This window comes from Colius striatus, chromosome Z, assembly GCF_028858725.1.
Source record: "Colius striatus isolate bColStr4 chromosome Z, bColStr4.1.hap1, whole genome shotgun sequence".
In the NCBI taxonomy this organism is placed as follows: domain Eukaryota; kingdom Metazoa; phylum Chordata; class Aves; order Coliiformes; family Coliidae; genus Colius; species Colius striatus.
The window spans coordinates 27,392,700-27,420,454 of record NC_084790.1 but is presented as its reverse complement, the minus strand read 5'-3'; the positions used below and the strand labels follow the sequence as shown (position 1 = coordinate 27,420,454).

The window sequence follows — 27,755 nt, the reverse complement described above, 5'->3', positions numbered from 1 at the left end:
TAATAGTGTGACAATCTCAACTTCTTTAATTTTCTAGAAAGTATCCCAGTAAGTCATCACTATGGATCCCAAACTGTTCTAGGTTTTAAGCAGAAGATTTCCCTTTTCCCTTCAAGCTCAGCAGGTGGTTGGATTGCCACTGGGGTTAATTCCAATTAAAACAGACGTTGAATTTATTTTGCCACCATTAGAGTGCAAACTCATTGCAGGAGGCATCTGTGTAAAACAGGATAAATATCAAAGCAAATCAAGAGACAAATTACCTTGCCTGTCACATACTGCTGTAGCATCCATTGTGGAGATGTAAAAAAACCACTCCACAATTACTTTTCGTAATTCAGAAAGCCTAACTTCTAAATATTACTGCTATGAGAACTTGGCTGATTTGCTATGCAAAAAGGCAAACGTGGTTATTACTCCAATGCAGATTAATGTTCTTACAAGTCATCCAGAAGCATTAACTTATCCTATTAAGAGTCAATACAAATGTGAGCCAAAATAGGCTGTGGTACAACCTTCACACACTAGTTCAAGAATTTTTATACTCAACTATGGCCATTAGTGTACCAATGTTCATTCTTGCTTTCAATTTCAGATCCCAAGACTCCTTAATTCATTTATATTTAAAATGTTGCTATCTGACCACTACAAAAATCAAATACTTGGTGATAATTTACTGTTCTTCCAGATTTTCCATCCACTCTTTAGATAAATTTGACTATTAATTCTTAAACACAGAATTGAACTACTGTACCTCTTTCACAGTCCTTCCTGCACATTGGCCTCCACTTCCCACTTCCAAGTGTACTAGACTGATACCGGACTTTAGAGACTTCTGCACCATCTTTAGTAGCTTTTGCTCAACTCACTTCTCTCTTGTAGTAAAGATACTTTCTTTTATGTGGAGGTTTAACTCTCTTGAACTTCAATTCCATTGGCTTCAAAGCATCCTCTCTTATGGTCACAATAAACTGTGCCTGTGTTTGAGTGGACACCAGGTGCAAACAAACGCACCTATTTCATCACAGGAAGAGCAATATCAAACAACAGCATGTGCTGCACCACCTAATATGAAGTTATTCTGCCCTTCTCTACCAGGTGATAGTTCTTGAATTGGAGAAGCTTTCCTGCTTCAGTAACAGATCACAGAGGCGGCAGAGTGTACTGTGATAACACACGATTTGTAGGTCAGTTTCTTCACGGCCATGGTGATTCACAGGTAGACAGGTAAGTGTAGGTTATGGAAGATTGCTTATAGTTTTATGAAATTGCTAGTCCTGTAAGCCTACAAACAGAGCTATTACTATGACACAGCTATTTTTTGTAATATAACCATTGCTTAGCGCTGATAGTTTCAAGACTGGTATGTACCTAAACAAAATTATTATAGTGAAGCTATTACATTAGTTCTACACTTGAACATTTGGACATTGTACACCACTGATAATTACAAGTCCTGCCTAGCCCTAAACAAAACTATTATCTGGGATGATAGAGCTTTTAGGCCAGGTTTCATCCCATCCTAGGACCCAGGAGTAAAGATACATTGCAAGGAAAGTTTGGATCTTAATCCAGGAGTGGTCCCTAATGACCACTGGAGGAAGCAAGAGGACACTGAAAGAAGCATGACGAAGGCATAAGTTGGGTGGACCAAGACAGGACTATGGGTAGGCCCTTTCCTGGAAATGTAATGAATATTCACATTTGCTGTAAAACTAAACTAAAAATCCAAAGGTTGATATGGTCATGTTTGGTGGAGAAATCCCCCGTGTTCCCCAGTGCTGCAATAAAGAGTACCTGCTTAATAGTCTCATTGGTTGTTGAGTCCTGACTGGCTTCTTCACGGCATCAATGGAAACTGAAGTGGTACCACTTCAGTGTGTTTCTTGCATGTGTTTATTAAAAACTGTGCAAACATTTCAGTGTACTGAACAGTGCAAAACCCCCTGCCTTCCAGATATTCTGCAATTACACAGTTAACATTATAAAAAAGACACATGATCATTTACTGCCTAAACTAAAAATATATCACATACACACAACACTGAACTGACCTTGGAGGGGTTGAATGGCATCCCTAAATATGAAGAGCCTCTGAATCCACAACGATTCAAGTTTGATCCTAGAAAACATTAAAAAATAGTAAGTCATCTAACTTGCGTTGCTGAAACACTCATAAACCATAATTCTGTGAAGATGAAGACTTGTTAGTTCAATGCTATTCACAATATTATTAGAGTTTGCATGTGTCCCTCAGTATGTTCCCAACCTCAGTTTGTTATTACTTCGTTTAATTTAGAAAAAAATAAAGCAAAACCTTGATCCTGTTGTAATGACATAACAACAGATTTTTTTTATTTGGTAGAAATATAGTGTTTGAATCAGCACAAAATTGTCCTCCATGCTCACATTGGAAAAAAAAGGATTGCTCTCCTGGAAAAGCTCCCAGAGTTAACAGACTTTTTTTCTGCCTGGATTGCTGCCTGGTAACTTCACCTGTTCCCAAGCAGGATTGTTTTAATATACTTTGCAACATGTAGAAGGAAAAACAGTCTGTTTGCAGCTTTATGATCTAACTCTGCACTGTCAGAGTGAGATTGTTAAAATGATATGAAAGGCAAATTTTTAACAGAAGACAACTTTTGCTCACCTAAAACACAGGTCCAAAAACATTGCAGCTATCAAACATTTGTTACTGATCCAGTATCACTTGTTTTTAAATGTGTCTGAGCATGCAGCACACAGAAGTGTGCACAACACACTGCCTAGAGCTAAGTACTGGTGTGTAGGGCTCAAATCTGCTTTAGCGCGGTAAAAACTCAATTACTTTACTCCTCAGTCTCTGAAAGCAAAAGCCTAATGAATGTTGTAGTTCAACACCATTTGGATGTTCTTAAAATTCTCTCCCCCGCGGTTTTTTTTTCAGCTCTTCAGTAAAAATCCTCACGGAGATTTGGTAAAATTGCTCCAGACTAACCAAATAAGAATAGTTATAAAGCTGAAAGTCCTACAAAAACATTACTATGCATTGTGTTCTGCCAGTTCTGGTATCACTTATCAGCACATTAGCTTCCAATTTTAAACACATTTTGCATATAGGCAACACGTAAACTAGAAGCTTTTATTACTCTGAGTACTTCAATGTGGTCCAAGCATGTCTACCAGATGTATCTTTGGAACTAATTTACATGAGGTGAACCATCTTTCCCCGCATTTCAATTGAAATTACTTCTTAATGACTGTACAGGTTTAACAAAGGTCATTTTAGCCTAGTCTAAAATCTGGTATGCTGTAGCCATACACACAAACAGAAAACAAACAGTATTGGTATCTGTAGGCAAAAAATGGTACAATTAAACCTTCTGAGCAGAGAACATTTGTCTGTTACCTCCTGGAGTCAATTACCTGCATTTCATCCTGCAATGGGTTCTGCAAAGCACAATAAATACTAGTCTTAATGACTAATCTAAATTCCTGAAGCACAACAGCCAAATAGCATCACAATTTAAAAAAAACCTCACAATGTGAATTAATCAGTAAAAGCTGAACTAGAGTTCCTGCTTCTTAAATACCAGATTTTCTTGATGACATTGTGGAAAAAACACTGTTTACTTGGCCTATTTTCAGTAAAGATGAATCTGTGTCTTAGGTGCTTAGTAAACTACAAAATTAGTTTTGAAACGGCACTAATGTGGAAACCCTTCAGAGAACAGTTGCTAGCCTGCTAGGAACTATTATTCTCTTTAGCTGTTCAATGTTTTGGTAATATTTTTGAACTTTTTTTGTACTACTAAACTGCTAGCAAGTAAAAACCAGCATTGGTAACACTAAAATGCTGGGTTTTTAACTGCATCACTACTGTTGTTTTAAAATCCATTTGGACTTTTTATGTCAGTGACTTCTGATCTCCCATCCTAGGAGAAGCAGAAAAATAGCATGGCTCTTCACTGAACTTACTGCTGCGAAATCCTAAAGGAGATTTTATCCTCTCCTCCTAATAAAAAAACCTTTGCCATTAATCTAACAGGTGCTTCCTAGTTCTTCAGCATTACAAACGAATTGTTAAAATTCTTGAATTAAAGAATAGAATGCTGAGCTGATAAAGGAAGCATTAAAACAGGAAACCAAACCAGTTCATTTCTAATCAGATAATTCTGGTACATTGACATCATGTCTCAGTATTTTTTTAAGCTTTCTGTGAACTGAAGTGTTCAAATCAGAACCAAAGACGAATTAAGGGAAAAAACACCGTCCTTCAGTTTATGCACATCACTTCACCTGTGAAGGTGGTTTTACTATTTTATTGTGAAGTGTCTGTACTTCTTACCATACATAGTATATACCCCAATTATAAAGATATGATCATCCTTTATATCCCTTGTGAAAAATTGCTGGAGTGACCAGTTGAGCTCCAGCAGTCTGTTGAAGCACCAAGTATAACTGCAGCTACAAAATGATACCACCTAGTGCTCACTTTGAGAGCTAAGCACATTTAACCACTTCCTAGAAGAGCTTAAGACAGAGCAAAAAGTAATAAACGTTTCATCAATCGTTGAATGACTATTGCACGATGAACAAAAGACACCTGGAAAAAACTTTTCACATTTGAGAACATAACTAAAGAAAATTCACCCTCCTCCCAAACCAACAGACTCCATGCTTAAATCAAGAGCTGAGACTTTTCAAAGAAGAAAAACACGTTGCTTGCATATGTGTAGGTCAGAAAGTCCTTAAGATATGTAACAGAGCTCCAAATGATGACCACTGCTGGCTTATCCTGGGAGCTTTTTTGTTATAAACACAAGATTTTTGTTATTTATCTTTTGTGATTGGTCTAGCATGGAAAGTTTGGTAAAACTTCTAGTACTATGTCTTCCTACTCAGGTTACGTATGCATTCCTCTGGTTTCAAGACTTTTCTCATTTTGCTAAGAACAGAAGCAAACTTACATATATAAGTAAATATAAAGATAACAATTTCAACATCGGCTCGCACAGTCAGCCACAGTCAGATAAAAGCAGGCATAATCAATTCTTACTGAACTAGGTCTACAAAATAATTACTCTTAGAAATCACTAAAATATGTCATAAAATGTGAAGCTCCACTCTCTAAAATGGAAGGCTATTATACGTCCAGACAAATACCTCAAATGTAGCCATTAAAGAAGGTTATGTCGGAGGAAAAAAACGTATTTCTGCTCAAGAAACTCGTGATCAGAAAATTTACACCTAACAGTGATCTCAGAAACAGTCAATAGCATTTTATCCATTTTTTTCAGTACTGACACACAAGAAGGAAGATCTAAAATTAGACTTTTTCAGCAGAAAATTTTCAGTCCTTGATGTAATGCTATGGCTTTCAGGCAGCTATGCATGCATCTTAGGGGTTCAGACCCACAAATTTCAGACTCAGCTCTCCTTTTGGTGAAATTTCTTAGTACAGCAAAGTCAGTGAAGCATCCAGCTGCCAAAAAGCACAATCTTCCTCCCTTTGCCTCACTGGGCTGGCAATAGCACTCCCAGTCAACACAGTTCACCAACACAACACAAAGCTAACCTTCTGCTGGATAAACAAATGCCTGCTTTTCTGCCACTTCAACAAGCTAATGCTACTCTTAAGCAGGCGTCAAACAAGTGACAGCGTTGCCATGAGGAGGGATAGTGGACAAATATGTTCCAGAAGCGTGCTTCCTCTGTCTGTCTGTAATTAGCTTACTTGACTACATAGCTCTGGATTCACTCTCTTTCAAAAGCACTCAGAGACCTGCAAGAAACCAATATACACCTTTCTAAAAGTTGCATTTAAAACAGTTAAAATGAATTTGAAAAACCATCTAGGAACCACTTTATGAAAGGAAAAACAGTAAGCCTCTGACAAGAATCTTAAGAACAAAGTCTTTAGTCAATTGTTTTTCTAACACTTCAAGAAGTATGTCTTATTCTAAATTTATGATAAGGCTTGTAAAAGACTACTACTGCCCTCAAAATTAAAAAAGAGAAAAGGTTTTTTTTCAGGATTTTAACTTCTTTCTGAAAGAAACACACTGACGTCTTTCTGCAGTGAACACACAAACAAAACTACAAATTAGCCATGCACCTAAGCAGAACATCTACCAAAAATGAAGAAAAAGTAATAAAGGCCAAAATCTATGGCACATAAAGCTGAACTATTCTGCAAGAAGACAGAGGCCCTTCCAACAAGGAGAAGACAGCAGTGAGAACAAGCATTCAGCTATGGATGGTAGGTTTCTGTGTGAGGGTTGGGTCGCCTGTGTACATACCATTTGCTCCTAATTAGAATTGGTATTGAGTCAGTCTCTAAAAAACTTGAGGTGAAATTACAGTACCTAAAGGACTTATTTGTCTGAATCACAGTTACAATAAACCCTCAGAGGCATATAGTCTATCCAGGGAGATCTTAATCTTTAGGTTCCTTCAGTGCACTTCAATTAGGCTCACAGAGGGTATATTTGCTTTCTTATTCAATGAGATTAAGATCTCACCCCTTTGCATTCATGAGCTTCAGTTTCACATAAAAATTTAAAAGACTACAAACCTCTGAACTGAAGATTTTATTAGGCACCAGACATATCACATACCAGTAAATATAAACATGTTCCATAAAACTATCATCATATATTATGAGACTCTATCTAAAAGTATTCTGAAACACCAAATTCTAGTTCTGTAATGTACTGCTGTGGTGAATCGATCCCCCCACCACAGCCACTTACTTCCCCTCTGGTAGGAGGGCAAGAAAACAGAGAGAAGGCAAAAAGTGTCATGGATTGAGACAGAGACAGTTTGATAAGCAAAGCAAAAGCTGTGAGCACAAGCAAAGCAAAGCACAAATTCATTCACTACTTCCAATCAGCCAGACAGGTGTTTAGCTACTTCCCAAAGGCAAGGCACATGCAAGTGTTAGTCAGGAAGAAAAACACCACAACCATCTCCCCCTTTCTCCTCCTTTCCCCAAGATTCTACTGAAGAAGATCGGGATGTCTGATACTATGGAGTATCCCTTGGGTATCTGCCCTGGCTGTGTTCCCTGGCTCTAAGTGCTGAGGAAGAAGGGGTGCAGAGGGGAAGAAAGTGACAACCTTAATGCTGTTAGGCAATAGCGACAACATTAGTGTGTTACCAACACTCTTCTAGTCATAAACCCAACACACAGCAGCATATACGGAGCATTATAGAAAAAAGGAGTTCTACCCCTGCCAGTACAATTACCATAACAGTTACTGATAAAAACAAACAGATGTCAAGTTTGCAGAACATCAACTGTTCTGTCTCCCATTCATCAAAAAAGGTCTGTAAGGTAGCAGTAGTTCTCAAAATAAGTTGAATTTGCCACCTCAAAAAAAAAAAGCCTTTAATTAAAATAATGATAGGACTGAAATGCTACGGTTATGGAACCTTTGGAAGACAAACATGAACAACAGAGAAATTGATTTTTCTGGCAAGAATTACAGGAATTTTCGCTCATTAGGAACTCAATGAGTGATGCAACCAAAAACGAACTCCAAGATTCGGTAAACATATATGTCAATTTAAAATGGAAGTTTTAAACAGGTTTTTGAGGCAAAATTAATGAAGACTTATACCAAGTACAATACAGTTACTTACGGCAAGATTACTGGAATTCATCATTCCAAAGCTGTATCATAAACCACTGTAAAAATTTAATTGCCTAAAAATCAATTTTCCATGGAAAGAGAGATTTATGAGCATGCATTAAAAAAAGCTGCAACAGAATGCTTCTTTGAAGCAAAGTTTGGCATTTTTTTTTACCTGGAACAATTCTGATACATCAAGCTAGCAGCTGTTCTCTTTAACTAGAGATGCACAAGCATTTTGAAACCAAAAACTTCCCTGCTGCAGCCTACCAAAGTTTGGCAACTTCTTTAAAAGGGCCAGAAGAGGGAGTCATAGGTCTAGGGCTGACAGTGAACTAAGGTTGCATATACTGAGGACTTAAAAATGCAAAGTCAACACATTCTATTGAAATTAGACATTACAGGAGGGTATATGTTCCCTTCCGCATGTTTTGTCATCCAATATCCAACTTGCTGCTGTTGGCATAATTTGTTGTCCCTTAGATGAAGTAAAAATGCAAAAAAATAATAGTGAAGTTTCAGTGGTCAAGCAACCAGAGAGCATGGTGCTGTGACAAAGAGTACAAAAGTGTAAGAACAACAGTTTTTACAATGCGATACAAAAATTAGGATTGGAAGGAAGTTTGTTCTGCTGAAAAAAGACATTCATTACTTAAGAGCACAGAATGTACTGCCCTCTCCAAAACTACTCTCCTGTAGTTTTACGATGGGACGATAGCTAGAAAAAGAAGGATCACATCTCAGCTGTGCCTTGGACTGTTAGCCTCCACATCTGCACACTGAAATTTATACTGGCCACCCTTAGGAGGCTTTTGACTATGTGACTATTCCAAACACTGACTAGGTGGAATCTCCCTCTGAGAACGACTGCATACTACTAAACACAAAACAAACAAAAAATGCCTATTCTAACCTCCCTCCTTCCAAACTTCACTGCTTTCCAGAATACACTTTAGAACACTGGGATAATGATCACAAAGTGAGCAACTCCTAAACACAATGCATGCACATACCTTAGAATTCTCTTTTTAATGCTAAGGCCCAGGAACATTCTCATGCTTAAAAATGTTGTGATAATAATTATGTGATCCAAATCCCTAATTTTCAATAATCTGAAATATAACACACGAAGAAAGAAATCTATTAGAACTACTTCCTGAGACAAACCTGATGGTTCATAAGCCTCCAAAACAAGAGGCATCTTTTTATTACTGTAAAAATTAAGCATCAGCAATCTTGATTTCCACATACTTACTTCATTAAAAAAATTTTTATTCTATAAAATTGCTTTTAGAGAAGAGACCTAATTTGTAGAACATAATTAAACTAGGTATCACAAGGAAACATCCAATTTTCTTTTTCCAACCATTCAACATACAAAGTACATGGTCATGATATTACCAACAGGCACCTGGAATTACCTTTCCTCTAGAGATGAGTCTTGAGCTGTTCCCCACAGGACAACTTCACGTGCCGGCACCACTCCTCATAAAGCAGCAGAGCCTCACCCACATCTCCCTCTCTTCCACTCCCTCTACTGCTACTGTTCACCTGTACTCCCACAGAAAATGTCAATATCGACTTGTCCACAGAAACAGCACATCCCTGACTTCTGTCAAACCACGAAAGCTACTCCTCTTTGGCTTGGATCTGCTAAGCACCTGCCAATCAGAGGGCAGCTGGGATGCAGCAATAATAACACTATAAAAACCTCAGGCAATTTTTAATCTTCACTGGACCAAGGAACAGTCAGATGTTTCATTTTGCAGCAGGAACTACATTTATCCTTTTTGCCTCTTAATCCAACACTTCCCATACTCCAAAAGTTGAGCCAAGTAATCATGCCTGTGCTCAGAGCTCCTGGCATAGCTACAACTAATGGAACAATCACTATTAGGTTTGTAATACTCAGATAATATATGCATTTATTTCAGAACCCACTGAAACATTCCTCTTAAGATGCAACTTCATTACACTACTTTATTCTGCCTTATCTTCAAAGTAATTTCATAGCTTCACCTTGTATACATAGAAAAGCTAAACTATTTTCTTCTTTTACCTTTACTAATTTAGAGGAATCTCTGAAATTATCAGAACAGCACTTCAGAAAGGTCAACCTTGTATTTTATAAAAACCAAGAGCCATTCACTATTCCCCAGGTGAAAAGCAAAAGTAAAGATGTTAACATCAATAAATAAAACTAAAAACTCACTCACTGTCTTCTGTGGGAAGGACCTGAAGGGAATAAATCCATTCTATTATATCATCTTTGTTCACCACATCTAAGGAATCCAACATATCCAGACCAGAGAGTGCGAAAAATGCAATTGTCAACCTAAAAGAAAAAGATAAGACTTACACTTCCCACCATTAAATATCATGGGGAAATTAACAAACGGTTGCTGAAACAGAAGTATCTATGAATTCTCAGCTTTTGACAGTGGTGCAACACATAAGAGTCTAGCTCAGAAAGCATGAAATTTATCTACTGGACAAAATTATGTTCTTTGTACTATAACCACTTATCTATCTCAACAAGGCTTTTCATATTCATGATATGCCAATTCAGACATTAACCTAAGCATCTGCTTACCCGAAAAAAAAACTCACTACAAAGTAAACCAGGTTATTACCATACGGAACACTAGTTCTCTGTGATGAATTTTTTATGAGCAATCCCCATAACATGTAGTAAGTGCAAGGTAACCCTGAACTACGGTAAGTTGTCTGTTGTGTCCCAAACTCACTCTCAGATGCTTAGAAGTTAGGTGGCAAACAGCAAGGCTTCCTTTGTAATCCTTCAGCATATAAACATGCATGCGGGACGAATTACCATCTAGAGGTAATTTCCTGTCCTTTGGTATAAAGGAGCCTAGATGACCAACTTACATCTAAAATTAAGCACATCAAATCCAAGTATCCAATAGAAGAGTGGATTAGTTTGCATGCTGAATATCTTTCTTGCCCACACCTTGTTTCCTTCCATACATGTGTGGTACCATACCTGTTACCACCTTCCTTGAGGGTTTTGCATTGCACTCATCTAGCCTACAGCATGGCCCCTTGAAGAGCTGCATTATCTCCTTTGACAAAGCACCAAAGCAACAGCACTGTTAGGTAGGAATGTGAGATAGATTGCTATCAAAAGAAAATGTTCATGTAATGGTACTTTAGAAGTTCTAATTCAGAATTAGCTGGATGTGTATTTTGCCACCCACACCTGTATCTGTCTATCCTTCTTTTAGAAATGTTTCCTCTCTTTTTACCAGTAAGATGATGGATTGTGAAACAGCTGCTGTACAATCAGAAACTACAGTTTAGGCATGCTAAAGAAAACCAAAAGTGAATACCATCTCTTTTTAGGCTTCTTAGGAGACTATGTTATAAAATGCAGTTATGTCACAAGCTGGTGAGCCAACTTGGCCATCAGTAGTAGGCACTTCTGAAGATGCAGAGGCAGATGTAGACAGAAGTCTCTGTTGCCACTTTAATTCTGCATGTGGTTCTACATCAGAACCACAAAAAGAGCAAATTAAAAATGGTGATGTGAGTCAGTCCAAAACACACCTCAAAATGAATGACAGTCAAAAACACAGTAGACAAATGATAATGCAGCAGGCGCTGATCTCAATGCAATGGCACAACCTCAAAGGGTGACACTCCTAACAGCAGGAACTGCTAGAGTCACTTACAAGCAGAATTTAAGTCAACAACTTCTGCTTCAAAACTGTTATCATTAAGGATTAGATAGCACAAGCAGTGGCTACAACTCAAGTGAATAATGGTGACTTGTTAAGCTGTGTGAGGTTACTTGATTTTACACTTTTACTTTGACCCTCATCTTTTGCATTGCTTTTCATACAGTTTTTACAAACAAAAACCTCTTGGACACTGAACACTTAAAACATTCCCTCTTCAAAAAATCTCTCCATGAAACTCCAAGGTCCTTGGAAAAAAAAACCCCACAAATTAAAAAAAAAATGAAACACAGCACAGCATATACAGCTCCATTACTGCAAGTATTCATGGCACAATAAAAGTATGAACTTAACCTGTAACCACTGGATTCTAAAAGATGTCTCTACTTATGTCACTACAAATACAGTTTTTGAGTATTGAAAGCCAAGTAAAGTATGTTGCACACAAAGGTATTTCTACATGGAACAGCAGAATCTTTTAAGCCATCTTTCAGATCAGCTAAAGACTAAAAAATTGGCTAAATAAAGAGCAAAATTATCACTTCAAGGCTTGTTACCAACTTTTGCCATTGATAAAACCCATGTAACACAAAGTCTGATTCTGGACATAACACAAGTTATTATTTCAAGCAAAACCAATACTGTAATAAAAAAAACAAAGGGAATTTACTGTTCACCTGCAATAAATCATTTCTTTTAAATCTTGCACGTATTTCCCATTTTTCACCAAGTTTGACAGTTTTTTACTGAAACTAATGTCATGTTTTTGTGTGGAGCTGTTTCTGGTACTGGGGAAGGGGCTGTAAAGATGGCTCCTGTAAGAAGTTGCTCAAAACTCTCCCCAGCTGAGTCAGACCCACTTCTGGGGCTGAGCTAATTGGGCATCTCCACAATCACTTTTTAAGAAGCCGGAATAGGAGGTTTCTTCCTGTTCTTTCTTGTTCTGTCCTTCCTTCTTTTCTGGCTGGTGGTGGTGCAAGGAGTGGGAAGAGAGAGAGAAGCGACAATGCAGAGTCCAAAGTCAGTGAGGGAAGAGAGGAGGAGGTGTGCTGGACCACTGGTAGAGAGGACTGGTGAACCAGAGATTTGTTTGAAGTTTGTTAAAGACTGTGTCCTTGGGAGGGACCCCATGTTGGAGCAGGAGAAGAATGTGAGGAGTTGTCTTCCTCTGAGAAGAGAGAAGCGGCAGAGCCCATCTGTGAGAGACTGACCATATCCGCCATGGAATTTTCTCATCATCCTACCCCCTTTTTGCTTTTTGTTCTGTTCTGTTTCTTGTAGGTAGTAGAATAAACTTTCCTACTTTCCCCTCTAAGTCGAGTACTGGAGTCTGTTTCACCTGGAACCATAATTGGCAGCAAGCCCTCCCTGCCCTTGTCTCAATCCACAACATCATTGGTTATCTTTTTTTTCCTCCCATCCCACTGGGGCCTCCACCATCCTAACAAGTGTGGGGGTGGATGGGGGACACCGAGCAAGAGACTGTTGTGGTGCTTCATTGCTGGGTGGGCAAAACCACGAGTGTTAACCAGCTAAGCTACTTCTAATGACTCATAAACAACACATCTATCTTAGCACTAGAAACTGCTGCAAACTAGGTCCAAAATCACAAGGCTGTAAATATCAGACAGACAATTAATCTCATGTATACTTATATATATATCAGATAAATTAATGCAAAAATGGGTTTTACACATAGTTAGGTTTCAGTTTACTCCAAATTTAGCGTTAGATTGTCTGTGTTAACAGTATCAGCATGACTAAAGAACAGCTGTATTGTTGGGATTCATGTTGGAATTCTCATATGACAGGCAAGAATGTGGCAACATTGGAAGTAGACAAGTCCTGATACAGCCACCTAGACACTGCATCCTTACTCCTGCCTCCTATGGTATCCTGCTTCACAGAAAACTAACAAATTTTCACACTTAACAAAGATAACTCTTAGGAGCACCTCCACTGACAAGTACTACAAAGTCTAAAAACTTTATATCAAGCAATTTGCACAAACAATCCCTGAGTTTATCATCACTTTCACTGCATCTTCATGCCTTCTACCACTTTGGTTGCTGCATGTTTATTAATTTAGGAAGTCAAGCATCAAAGCTTGACAGCTGACAATTAGTTTTTAACTGACCTACTGAAATACACAAAACAAGGCTAATTTTTCCTAAGTTCCCCTCTAAGATAGGTAAATAAAGACCTATCTGATGACAGATTCGGAGCTCTTCATCTTCAGGCATGGACAAACACTATGATTTCTCAGAAGAATCCAGAAAGCATTTGAAGTGACCGATTTGAGAAACTAAGTGTGCTGCAAAAAGCACCATTAAGTACCACAACCTGAGACACTCTAAAGACTAGGACAGTTGCATATTTCTGCAAAACCTCACAGTGCTGAACATCACTGTATTATCAAACAGTGCAAATTAGATTACTTAAAAACTACTGTTTCTGATGCTGCATGAAGTAACTACAAGGAGAACTATAAAGGCTTTCAGCCACTAAGTTTAGTACAGAACATCAAGCCAAATTTATCGCTGTATCTGCTCCTTTATTGTTTGACAAACTACAGTTCAAGTTAGAATGGACCAGCACTGTGTGTAAAATGTCACCCTCTACCACTCTGCCTGGTAACAACAGATGAGGTTGTTTCTGCTGTAGCGCAGTGAACCAAAAACAACCCACTGATAAGTACTTTTTTCTTTTAACTTTGAAGCCTCTCTTTAATTTAGTTATTTCTCCCCATCTACTTCACCACAGAATCACACAATTTCTGGAATAAGGGAAGTAAGAAAAAATGAGTAACAGCATTTCTTCTTACAGGAGTACCAGCTCAGGAGGCTTGCTGAACTTCGTGGCTTTGACCTTGCCAAAACCAACAACTTAGTAACCTCAAGGTCAAACTGGCGATGACATATTTATGGTTCAACACCCTGCTTGCAATCTATCAACAGGTATGTATGCACGTCTGCAGAACACTGATCTAAGTCAGTATAAGAGAACTGAAAAACTTCTGAGTGAAAACTCCACAACTTCAAAAAATGCATGAATTGACATGACTACCATTTCTATTTTAATTGAAGTCTCAGACTGTGCTCATAAGCAAAAGGCATTCTGAAACAGTTTCAGATCGACAGTTCAAATTTTCAGTAAAGTGGGTTTTTTTCAGTCTTGCAAAGCCTTTTTTTGCAATATACTAAGTGCTGGTTATTAAATGCATTGTTGCTAAGATCACACATTAAATTTCAGCTCTGAAAAATCACCAATTTCTCAAAACAACTAGTTGCATTATTCAGTACAATTATGGAAAACCCCATGGAAATCAGAGCCTCTGTTTCGGTTCAGCAACAAACTGCTACATCTTGGCATGGCTGCCCAGAATGTCTGGACATCACTGGTCCCACCTTCTGCAGGCCTTAGAAAAGATAATCCAGGACACTGACAAGCCAAGTCTTTAAGAGAGACTCCATCACTTCATTAGGAAATCTATTAATGGTTAATTTCTCTGACTGTGAAGTACATTTTTCCTACAAGCAGACAGTGAAGGCAACTCATTTGCATAGGCTCCCATCTTGCTTGTACTATGAAGAGCGCACATTCATCTTTGCCTGTAACTAGTTTGTCAGTAAAGGAGGACCTTCCTCCTCCAGGCTGAACAAACCCCATTTCTTAAGCCCTTCTCCACGTGAAAGCGTGGCTAGCCAACATTTCTAACTTTAAATTCCAAAGGAAAGCTATGTGTTACCCCACACACAGTTCAACACTCCCTACACAATTCTGTCAAGTGATTGCACACTCAACTGAAACAAAATTTGATTTATCATGAACAAAGACATTAAGCATTCTTCACAGCAGGACTTGCAGAAACTTATAGAGAAAAGCTTCTGATGATTTTATTGGTAGAATTGGATGTTGAACCTTCTATATGTCTTCAACTTTTTAACAGGTGCAGCTTAACAATCAAATTATTGATCCTCTTGCGCCTCAGATGTAACTGACTACCCTATGAGAAGACTTCAAAAAAATAAACATACTCTGAAGCCATTGCAGAGACACGTAGCCCTCTAATTCAAAGTAATGAATAAACTTCATGAGTATTGAAACTCTTATAGTAACTATCAAAGATACAGATTATTTTTGTTATGTGCTGTCATGGTTTGACATGACAGCCTTTTCTGGTAAGGGGGAAGGGGCTGTAAAGTTGGTTCTTGTAAGAAGTTGCTCAAAACTCTTCTAGCTCTGAGACAGACCTACTGTTGGGGCAGAGCCAATTAGATGTCTCCATGATCACTATTAAGAAAAAGCCGGAAGAGGAGGCTTGCTCCTGTTTCCTCTTCCTGTTTCTTCCTTCTTCTGCCCCTTCTTCTCAGGCTGGTGGTGGTGCAAGGAGTAGCAAGAGTAAGAGAAACAACCATGCAGACTCAAAGGTCAGTGAAGAAAGAGAGGTGGAAGTGTGCTGGAGCACACTCTCCTGCATTTTACAGAGAAGACTGGTGAAGTTGAGATTTGTTTGCATTTCTTTAAAGACCCTGCACCAGAGGCAGAGACTCATTTTGCTAGGAACCTCAAGCCAGCGTCACTGACTCATTTCATTAAAGGCCTACTGCCAGGGACAGTAACTATGGCTGCAGGAGGCCCTGTCCCGAGGAAGGGACCCCATATTCACAGAAGCTGTAACTGTGGGAAGGAATTCATGACAAAGCAGCTCATTAAACTTATGTCCATAAAAGGCTGTGTCCTGAGGGAAGGACCCTGTATCTGCAGAAACTGCAGCCATGGCAAAGAACCTATGCCACAGATATTCACTAAGGACTGCGTCCCGTGTGAGGGTCAGAAGCCACAATTGCTGGGAAGAACCCACACCAGAGAAGTTCATTAAGGACTGTGTCCCAGAGGAGGGACCCTGTTATTGGAGCAGGGGAAGAATGCAAAGAGTTGTTCTCCTCTGAGCAGAGAGAAGCGGCTGAGCCATCTGTGAGAGACTGACCACATTCCCCATACCCTACCCCCCTAGCTGTTGAGGAGGGGAGGAGGTTGAGATATCGGGAGCAGTGAGCTGGACCTTGGAAGAAAAGAGGCATGGAGGAGGGAGATTTTAAAGTGCTGGTTGTAATTTTCTCATCATCTTACTCTCTTTTTGCTTTTATTCCATTCTGTTTCTTATGTAGGAGAATAAACTTTCCTACTTTCCTCTCTTAAGTCAAGTTCTGGAATTTGTTTTGCCTGGAACTGGAATTGACAGTGAGCCCTCCCTGTCCTTGTCTCAATCCTGAACATCCTTGCTTATCTTTTTCCTCCCATTTCACTGGGGCCTCTGCCATCCTAAGGAGGGTGGGGGGTGAATGGGGAGCACCAAGCAAGAGACTGTCATGGTGCTTCTGTGCTAGCTGGGTAAAACGACGACACATGCACAAGAGTTTTCTGCATGGTGACTTGGGAGCTACCAACGTCTTAAGTCATTTATTTTAAAATCGGCTTCCAGAGCAGATTAAAGGCACGAAGCACAGGGCTGAAAATAGATTAACAGGATCAACAACTCATGCCTCTTGGACACTGGGGAGTCTAAGCTAGCACAGACTAAATCCAGGCCGCAACCCGTATTTATGAGGAGCCGTTCGCCGCCGGGCTGATGCAGGGGCAGCACTTGCCTTTCAGTGCCGCGCCCTGCCCACGGCCCCGGGAGGCCGGACGGCTCCCCAGGACGGGCTTCCCGTTACGGCGGCCGCCCCTCGGCGAGAGAAGCGGCGCCGCCCGCCCGCCCGCCCCGTGTGTGGGGAGTGTCGGGCAAAACGCAGCAGGGATCGTCCCCTGCCTTCCCGCCGCACGGCCCGACGGGCACACGCCAGTCTCCGGCCGCCAGCCCGAGGGAAGGCCGGCACGGCAAGCCCACGGAGAGGAGCCGGGCGGCAAGGTCGCGGCTCGGTACCTGCTGGTCTCCAGGGACGAGTATCGTTCGGGCAGGATCTGCAAGCAGCGCTGGAAGAAGCGCACGTGCCGCTCGCGCAGGAAGTCCAGCCGCTCCACCTCCCCCGAGCTCGGCGCCGCCGCCATCTTCCCGCCGCCCGCGCCCGGCGCGCCCAGAGCGCGTCACGCGCCGCGCCCGCCCCGCCCCCTCCGCGACGGCGTCACGAGCAGAGCGCCGCGCGCGCCGCCGCGGGGCGCCCGCTGGCCGGGGCACGCGCAGGCCCATCGCCGCGTCACGCTAACGCCGCCGGGTCCAGCCCGGCGCTCAGTAAGCACAAAGGTAACACGGTGTCATCGCTTCAAGCACGATTTGTGACGGACGCGCTCCTGGGGTCTGCTGGGTGCTCCACGGGCAAGGAAGTCCTCATCCAGCAACAGGCACAGGCAGGTGATCTTGTCTCCAGTCTGGGACAAGTCTAAAAATAAGGCAAAAAACATAAAGAAGCTCGTATGTAAATAAACTTTGTCACGGCCAGCGCCCTTTGTGCCCCTCCTCACTTCGTGGCACATGTAGAAGCATACCTTCTGTGCGTTCCTCCCAGACCATGGCAGGTCTGTGCCACCTGGACCCGTCTCTGGCTACCTGTGCTTTGACCTTGGAGGGGAATAGACAGAAAAATGGTCTTTTTCTTACTGATCACAAAACGAGTTACACAGAGTCATTAAGGCTCCATTGCAGGAGTCGTGCAGAGTAAACAACACACAGCCAGGAAGACACTTTTCCCTCCCCACTATCACAAGATAGGGCTGAAACACAAAAACAGTACACTGGGCAACACTTGCTTGTTTTTATTAAATTGTAGCAATTTAAAAGGTTAAAATCTCAGAGCCCTGACAATGTTCCCAAAACTCTGCTGGACCGCAACCTACCTATTTGACTAATGCTAGAAAACCACTGAGAAAAAAACGAAATGCCACCAACATTGCCATTCATATCCTGAATAGTGTCAAGAGGTATCTCTCTTGCCTTTTTCTCTTTTCAACAGAACAACTATGCCTGCTGTGTTTTTGCCTCTTGATAACAAGCACGACTTATTTTTCTTTATCAGAATTGTTTTCTAGATAAAAGTTTAGGTTGTTTAACCAACCAAGCTGCACACACTTCAGATTAAAACAAACCAAAAAAATGAGGCACTTTCTCTCTTAACTTTGCCAGCCTTTTTTCTTTTTCTTGTTTCTCAGCTTCTTTAGCTTGTTTCTGTAGATCCTTAGCTCCAGTTTATACAGATCCTGAAACATGTAACAAAAATCAAAGTTGCGTGGAAGTAAAATAAATTGCACAAAAACTTACATGCAGACTTCTATGGGATAAAGTTGCACTAGGTTGCTACTTGCTATCACTTGTTCCACACAAACAAACTATAATTACAGAGTCTAGAAAAAAAACCAAATAAACCAAGCCAAAGTGGATTGTAGCTTGACCTTAGAGCCACTGAAACGTGCTTAACAGCAAAACATCTCATGATTGTTCTGTGCAGTTATGAAACAGAATCATAGAATACCTCACGTAAGAGACCCATAAGGATCATCAATACGTAGGATAAGGTCTTCTGATATTCTGTATAGCATGGAGAGCAACACAGCCCAAGCTGTTTTTCCCAAACATTTTCACACTGAAGTAAATAAGCCACGTCTAAACGCACAAAGAAATACAGGTTTGCATAATCCTGTAGAACTTAGATATTGAGGAAAAGGAATATCACAGTCTAAAATGAAGTTTCATATTGTTTCCTGTATGTAACAGATGCTGTTATTCTGGTGAAACCAAAACAGATTTAAATGAATGAAACTTTGATTTTGGAAAGTGTTTAACAGATCATATTGTAGGAGGAAGTGGGAGAATTTAGGACAACATGCATAAGTGGAGATTCAATTATGCACACACCCATGCAACTTAGTAATTTCTTCTGCAGCAATTCTCTTCCTTTCCTCCTTTTCAGCTTCCTCTCTCTTCTCCTTTCCAAGCTTTTCAAGTTCCCCCTTTTCTTTTTTCTGTGAAGTGTATTTCTCCAACCGTAACTTCATCTGGCATTGGCGCTGGTGTTCTTTTTCTTGCTTTTTCTCCTTCTGGTCTAGTTTTAGATGCTTGTTTCATCACAAATGTTACTGCTTTCTGTTTCCTCCCTGCTCCAATTGCTGCTTGTTTTCTTTTTCTTTTTTCTTCCTCTTTTTGCTTGTGAGCTTCTTCATGGTGTAGCCATTCTTCTTTGAGCTTTTCTCCTGATTTGTCCTTCTCCTTCAAACTTGCTTTTTTAGCTTGTTGCTGCTTTTCTTTCCACCTCTTAATTGACTGCAAGAGGGAAGAAAAATAATAAGGCTTTCATGAAAATTTTACACATTCCCCTTGATTTTGTTTTGATGAAAACATATGCTCTAGGGGTACAAATGACAGAAAGGAATTAAAAGTACACTAAAGATAAAACTTTAGAGAACAAGCACCTATGACTGCTTCCTCACGCTTCTTTTTTTCTATGTTATATATGGATCATGGAGGTAGGCTTAACACATGCCTGCTAAAACTGCTGAAGTTATAGCATTCTTATTAACTTTGGGTTTTTATGATTGCTGGTATAATATGCTTTTTTAATGCAAACATGTATCAGGTCCTAAATTTTTTCTTCAAATTAACAATTCCCCCATTTTTGTAATGCAGTTTTTATGTCAGTGTACTACCAGATGGGTAATTCTCAAAGGAACTGTCATTCTCTTATGACAGCGTGGCTTAGGTATGTTGCCTATACTATGGGACAGACAGACATTCTTAGGAACAGATGTAACAAGAACTGCAGTTTCAGCATCACTTAACAGCTCAGTGCTGGACCACTGCCACCAAACCCAATATAATATACTTTGGCATTGCACTACCCACTCCAGTGTGTGGTTATGTCTACACTTATCAGTAATTCTTAAAAATATTTTTGGTGAGCTGAAGCTGCTAAAGACTTCAGTTATATAGTATCAAGTGTAACAGAAATCCACCTTGCACTGCCACCAGAGAGGCAAACACGAAAGTAAGAAATGCATGTGTTTTAGAAATACTTAAAGCTATGAAAGCCCTACATGGGTTATTTTACCTCTTTCTTTCTTTTGTGTAAAGTTAGAAATTCTTGATACCATTTTTCGTGCTGTTCAATATCTTCCTTTGTTCTTCCATAGAGATACTCCTGGGCTTCGCTCACGTAAGATAACCTTCCTTTGTGTTTTGTCCGTATTTTGAGAAAGTTCTGATGATTGTAATCATCCCAGCCTCCTTGCCACCCTCCTGTTCGCCAAAGAAATCTTTTGAACTCTACTACTTCTTCAGGTAGATGATTTTCCAGTGTTTTATCAGCTGAGGCCCTGGCTGATGATAATGTCAAAACTCTCTCTGGTTTTGAGCTGCCTACCATCCACAGTTCCACTTTTCTCTCAAAAACACTGAGCTCATCGGTGGCAGTTTTTTTCTCCTTCAAAAGCTGTTCATATCTGAAGACAGAAGAAACACTGAAAAGTTAAAAAATAAAACTAAAACCAAAAATCCTGTATTCATTGTTCATTCACCAAAAGTGAATTTTTGGAATTGTTCAACGCCACACATTGAACAAAAGCTATTCTTTAAAGATTAAGAACCAAAATGTTAACACAGATGACAGCACAGTTTTAATGATCCCGTAATAAAGCACTACAATATCAGAATTAAGTTACTTGAGTGAACTTTTTGAAATTATTTTAGTGAACAAACACATTTATGACACTCAAAAATTCAACAGCTGACTGCCAGTAGAGAGACAAGGAAAAAAGCTCCACCCATTTAAAGAACAAAACAACAGCAACAAAACCGCAATCTAGTATCTTCTGCAGCAAGTCTCTGAAAAGCCTTTTCATAGGCAAATCATTGTTAACATTGGTGCCCTGCAATACCTAACAAGACTCTAAGGCTGATAGCTTGAGTTTTCATTAACATACGATAGGAATCACTAGCAGAATATAGTAGTTTGATTAAAAATAGTAGTTTATGTGATTAAGGCAAAGTTTTCATGGAAGCACTTTTTGTGGTAGGTGAAGAATGGATAAACATACATTTGCCTCTGTTCCACTTTAAAAGCATTGATTGCATTCTCAACTTCTTCCATAATTTCCTTGAGCTTGTCAACAACTAAAAATGCAAATATGAAAATATGAAAAGAGAGTATCACTTAAGAAGCCTACAGTGTTTACTCATTACTATCCAGAAATGTAAGCACTTGCAGAGACTACTGGGGCACTTTTATTTCACTATATAATAACCCCATGCATTTCCATCTCAAGCAGACTTAGGAGACAGGCTCTCATTTTTTCTAAAGTTGTGATTTCAGAATGATTTCACTAACTGCATGAAAATCCCATTATAAATGTTTCTTTCCATTAAACAGGTCTCACTCTGAGTAACCTTCAGCTGACTAGTAGAATCAGATAGCCTTATCTTGAACAATTGCCACTTCTGTTTTTGTAACAATGGAGTTAGTGACTTATGCACATTCCAATCTTTGGTTTATATCAGGCTGTAGCAAACCTATTTAACCTACAGGTCACTATTCTTCCAAAGCTGACCAAGAAACAACAAACCAATACTTTATGCAGTACTGAGAGAATGCTGTAGTCCTGATAAAGACAGTACGACAGCTGTCTACAGAACATGTATTTTGCAGTGGCAGAGAAAAAAAAAAAATTAGAATCTGTTCTAAACCAGGAAAACATCTCTGTGGACACACACTGAACATATGGTTTAATTAATCTATCTTAAAAAAAACCCCAACTAATTTGTTTTATATCTAGATACAGATGCATTTTTACCTGGCATCAGAAAGCCCTCAACTAAGTTGGAGGGCTTCAACCTGAGCTCTAGATAAGGTAGCACAGTGCCACAGGCGAATAGTTCCTTCAGTACCTATTTCCCAAAAGTTTTAAAACATCCAGAACTAATAACTTGTTTCAACATTTTCCCCAGAATACTCCAACTTATACTTCAAGCCATGTAGACAGCTGGAAATGAGTTCCCTGTAGGCCCTACTCTGTGACCTCTTTCCAGATGAATAGGGGCTTTATCTAAGTGGCACTAGAATAATAACTTTATTTTACATGAGGCAAAGAGTTACATAGAGAAAACACTTGGCTTTCAACAGTCTGAAAAAACAAACCCATGTCACTTCAAAGACAGAGTAAGTTTCCCCATTTCCAAACAGAACTGCATGATCCTTCACCATTTCTTATGTTTCTGCATTGTTTGCTTCCCAGATTCCTGGAAAGGCAGACAGGCTGGAGTAGGATCCCAAGTCTGTGGGATAATCAAAAGCCCAGCTATGCAAGAAACCCTTATATAGAGGAAAATGGTTTTAAATGTTGTCACAACTTACATTCTGGTGTAGGCTTCACAATTGTTAATTGTTGCTGAAGTCTCTCCACATTATTTTGTATTTTTGACAGCTGCTGCCAGATTTTAGCTTCTGTTAAAATAAGGAGCTGATAGTTCAACAGTTTCTTGGTGCATTAAATTCAGTACAAGAGCAATGAAGTGTCCAAAACAACTGGGGATTTCATCTAAGCAGGGACACAAACTCTGTTTGATAGTAAGAAACTGACATAATACTGTCACATTAAAATGCTTACTAACTGCGTGTAGCTAAATACACAGACTATGAATCTGTTCACACAGCTTCAACAGGTTTGTAAAATTAGTAGCTCCCATTCCGAAAGGAGTCAACAGGATCGCCATACGTAGATTAAACTGGGGTTTGTTTTGTTTGTTTTTTTTTTTTAAAACCTTTTATCAGGTTAACAGGAGTTTGGAAAATATTGCCTATGCAGATGACATCTCTAGAATTTTGAGGGAGACTCTGAACTACGCCTCAAAACAGTAAGCAGTGAAAACAGACTTGGAAAGCATATGTGAATGTACTACTTCAATGAGATTTATTTATTTGCTGTATTAGCTCAAGTAAAATCAATGTTTTTGTGTACTCCAAGCACGCATGCACTTATTTTTGTTATTACCACTTGATTCGTCATGAGCCCACACAAATATAATCCTGATGAGGATGAAGTTCTGGATACATCTCAGGTACTAAGAAGCTGTATCTAATTACCCTGAAAGATCTCGTTTAAGGAAGGGATAACAGAATACAAAACTGAAACATAACAAAACGTAGCTAAGACATGAGGGTACTAGCTCCTGCTGAGACTACAGAAACTGTAGAAGCACACAGATCATGCGGAAAGACCTCAATACAGTAAGCAGAAAGTTTTGAGGTTCTAGTATGCACCCTAAAAGATCACTCTGCCAATGCTTCCTCATGTCTCACGTGTATTGCCTCACACCTTATGTCTTTGTCCTCTTTATTATTTCATGATACTATCTCCACTGGAAAATTTTCTGAACTTCCTCAGAAACATTTACATTTCTTAAGAATTGCAAGATGCAAAGGCTAACTTTCCTTAATGAAAAGATGCACATTAACACAGGCATAAATTTTTAAGTTAAGTGTATTTTCAGTTGTCTCTACCTGTCCTTTTCTTTTTCAACTTTGATTTTCTGTATCAGAAGATGTATCATGATTTATCTGCTTACTTTTGAAAGAGTTAGGTACTGTGACTAGTGAGTCACTGTGTTTCTTGAAGTAATTAGTCCATAAGTGGAACCAATATTGTAGGAGACACTGTGTACCATCTCGCAGTACTATTTAGATTATGAATATTCATTATGCATGAATTTGAAAAATGCAAACACAGAACTGTTTAAAAGTGTATTTAAACACAGCAATACGTCTGTGAAGACTTACATTGCTGTAAATATGTATTTACTGTACCTTACCTAGACTACATAAAATTTGCCAAAACACATACAAAATTGATTCCAGGTTTCTAAAACAGTAACTTTCCACCAGAGTTGTTGCAGGTAGTATTGGCTACATTCAAGACTGAAAGAAAACATTTAATAACACAGAAGGCCAAAAATGTTTATGCTTCTATGTTTTGCAAGTGAATTGTGAAAGTCTTCTTTATAAGAAGTACTGTACACGTGGTGAAATACCATGCTTTTGTAAGCATCTGCTTTCCACTTGAACTAATCTCTCTTTACTATTGATTATTAAATATTGTACACAAACAACAGTTGAGTAAGAAAAAAAGCAAACAAAAACCCCACTTACTTTCAGTTTTCCTGCTGACTGTCATGCTATGTTCCATTTTCTCTAGTGCGCCATATTCTACCCTGAAATCACTCTTCTTATTGTAAAGATGTCCATTTTTCTCTTTTTCTATATTTAAAAGCCTGGGAAAAAAAAGGTTGTCACACTGAGAGAGACACAAATACTTAAAACCTAAACATTTTCAAAGTTTAGTGTCCAACTGAGGCTGTGTAAACAGGACTTTGTACAAGGTACTGGTTTGTTCCTACAGCTCTTTTAAAGGAAAATCTTTCTGCAGTTAAGACTACACACCAAAGTAACACCAGAACTTGAATAGAAGGAAGTTAAGACTGAATTTACCTCACAGACAAGCAGCGGTTCACATACTGAAACGGCCTGAAATTTTATCTGGATGCTCACTATCTGGGAGTCTTGCAAAAGTTCTCATTGCTAAGAGCAGTGACAGAGTCAGGCTGTGTTAATGTGGTTGCACACATAGATGGAGCCCGAGCACAGACAAAACAAGTACATTCCCTCAGGCTTCACACTAGTAACTACAACTGCAATGGAAGATTCAAGTTCAGGTTTATTAGCATTTACATAAGATATTAAAGCTGCTACCTTACTTATTGACTATGCTTTATGTATATACAGAGAGCTGCAGAGCTTTGAGCTTTCTTACTCATGTCAGAAGCTTTAGAGCACAACTCAGTGTGGGATGCACTTTGCCTTACTACAACCAGGCAGTTCACTAGAGTTTGTCCTACATGACAGCACATGCTAAAGGATCACAGACACTGAGCACATCTGTGAGGTTCAGTGCCACCACGTTATAGATTAGGACACTGGTGCCACACAGTACAGAGACATCTTCTAGGATTCTCAATACTAAGCAACTACCAACAGCCCAAGAAACTCTGTCTCAGAAGCAGACTACTGCTGCTATATGGTTCAAACCCCTATAAGGTGCAGTTTATGGCTCAGTTTGCTGTCCACTGGAATTCACAGGCCAGATCCAACTACCCAATCTTCCCACACAGCACACTAGAGCCTTCAGAGCACAACTACGGAGGATAATGTGCTCTAGTTAGATGGCATGCCTTGTTTAAGCTGCTTGGAAACATCTACATTACCCAGCAGCCAGTTTTTTAGCCATAACTCAAAATAATTAAAGCAGAGCCGATTCAAATAGCATAAAACACTGCTGAGAGACCTGTTACTGTTTATTCTGGATTGACAACTATAAACCTGTCCTTCAGCTGAGCAGCTATGCCAGCTCATCCATTCAAGAGGAAAACTCCCTGTTCTTTCAGCTGCCACTACACCTACTAGAACACTTGCTCAAGGTGTGAGAAAATAGATTTAGCACTTTTGTGCCTAAGCTGTCCTGAAACTCCTATTTTTCAAAGTAGTGACCTACATATTCTAGATTAAGGGCTTTCAACCTTCTCTGAGGAAACTGTTGTAACTCTCCTTTCTCTGGTATGTTTCAAGGACTTTAGGTCCTCATAAAGGTAAGCACAGCTGAGTAGGAAAACTGAGAACTATGCCACATGCTCTTTCTTTTTGTGTGCATCTAGTGCAGTAACAGCTTACTAAAGAAGATTATTGACCAAAGTCCAAATACTAATTAGAACAACAGTGGATTTTGGAACTCATGAGCCTATCCTGATCTACTGTAACAAGCATAATAACCTGCTTGAGCTCCTGAAATCTTAGCCTAAAAGTTTCATTACCACAAAATCTTGCCTTGAACCTTCAGAATAGCAAGAAAATATCATAAAGTGTTCACTTACTGAGTTTTTAGTTTTTCTGTGGTTTTGATGAATTCATCTTTCTTAGCTTGTTCAGCTTTCCTCTTCCCATTCTGAAATTGCTGGCCAGCATGTGCAGTACCAAACCAGCTATCCTTTTGTACCCAAGAAATACAATATTGATAAAAATAAGTTATTTATTTTTTAAATGCTTGTTGGTTAATTTTTAAGCAGACATCACCATAGTGCAGAGTAACAGCGTAACTTCAGTTTTATACTGGTGCAATTCACCAATTTTGTCACACACGTATAAACCTGGAGTGATGAGTGATGGCAAGCTGACAACTCTATACAAAAAAAAAAAAAAAGAGGATTCTTCACCAGAAAGATGGAAAGATTGCATTAGCAGTTTGCTTTAACAGAAGCTGCTCACCCTATGGCATTACTAAATCAAGGCAACTGCTTTCCCTGTTGTGGCAGTCTCTAAGGAGTCAAGAGTAACTAGCTGCCTGGCTACAAGCACACTATCGACACTAGGCAGATTAACCTCCTTTCACCTTGCTCAAGTGCAGCCGTACGTTTCAGCTTTACTTCTGAAATACACATAACCTTTGCAAATTGCCAGCTCTTACTCATAGCACTCCTGAACACACCCTTAACATAACCACTGCCAGAAATGCAGCCTGTTGAGGCTTTAAAGCCACCACTGTTGAGGCCAGCCCGGCAAACCAGCGCAGCTTCCTGCAGGTTCCTGTTTAATGCTGATCCCTAACACCTTGCATAACGCTGGAACTCCTCAGCGGCCCAGCCCGCGGGAAGGGAGGAAAGGCCGGCGCTCTGGGGGGGCCCGGCACGCCATCGAGCTCATTACCTGCTGCTGCCCAGCCGCTCCCATCGGCCGAGCAGCCATGTTGCCGGCAGCTCGGGCGCGGGGAGGGGAGGGGCAACTCGCGCCTCGGCTGTGTGAGCCTCCCGAAATGGCGGGACTTTGGTGGAAAGAAGGCGGAGCTTGGGCGCAGAAGGTGGGGTAGAGACAGCGGCTTGGAAAGTGCTGTAGGCTGTTCTCCGGTACCGTCCGAGTCGCCTGAGTTGCTTCGAAGAGCTGGGGCTAGAGGCCGAACATCGTAAGGTCGTGTCCCCTGGCAGGGGAGTGCTGCAGACCAGTGGGCAGCGCTGGCCTCGTCATCATAAAAACATCGTAGGGTATAGATGCATAGATACTCTGTACTCAGAACAAATATTAAGATTGTACTGACAAAATAAGCATCTCTCATAAAGGATGTCCTGGAATATATTGACTCAGGACAGATACACTAGTAAGTTCCTAAATAATAAGCCAAGGTAACAGTGAAGCAAGGTCTATGCATCATTAACTGAACTGCTTTAAAAATGCACTCCCGATGGTGGAGAGACTGTTATCAACAGCTTGATGGGGTGGGCCTTGTCGCTTTCTGTGTGTGGCTGAAGGAGGTTTGTATTCTTTAGGACCAGAAACTGATGATGGTGGAACCCCCAGAGGCCAGATGATGGCTTACTGAATCTGTATGCCAGGTGCAGGATTCACTAAGTAGAATAATA

The 27,755-nt window shown here is 40.0% G+C and overlaps 2 protein-coding genes across 2 annotated transcripts in view; both read right to left on the bottom strand.

Moving 5' to 3' along the window:
- PGGT1B (protein geranylgeranyltransferase type I subunit beta) overlaps nt 1-17,377 on the bottom strand; it is a 40,191-nt gene extending 22,814 nt beyond the window's left edge. Inside the window, 3 exon segments of the mRNA XM_062018362.1 lie at nt 2,055-2,122; nt 9,833-9,951; nt 17,244-17,377. Of these exon segments, the coding sequence (XP_061874346.1) occupies nt 2,055-2,122; nt 9,833-9,951; nt 17,244-17,368 (312 nt within the window). The 5' untranslated portion in view covers nt 17,369-17,377.
- A 1,015-nt stretch (nt 17,378-18,392) lies between these two features.
- Nucleotides 18,393-27,103, bottom strand: CCDC112 (coiled-coil domain containing 112). The gene is given in 9 exon segments (XM_062018511.1): nt 18,393-18,511; nt 19,167-19,355; nt 19,357-19,571; nt 20,356-20,746; nt 21,341-21,416; nt 22,654-22,743; nt 24,445-24,566; nt 26,220-26,332; nt 27,049-27,103. Coding segments are annotated over 9 exon segments (1,257 nt in total). The 5' UTR covers nt 27,088-27,103; the 3' UTR covers nt 18,393-18,489.
- Between the last annotated feature and the right edge of the window lie 652 nt (nt 27,104-27,755).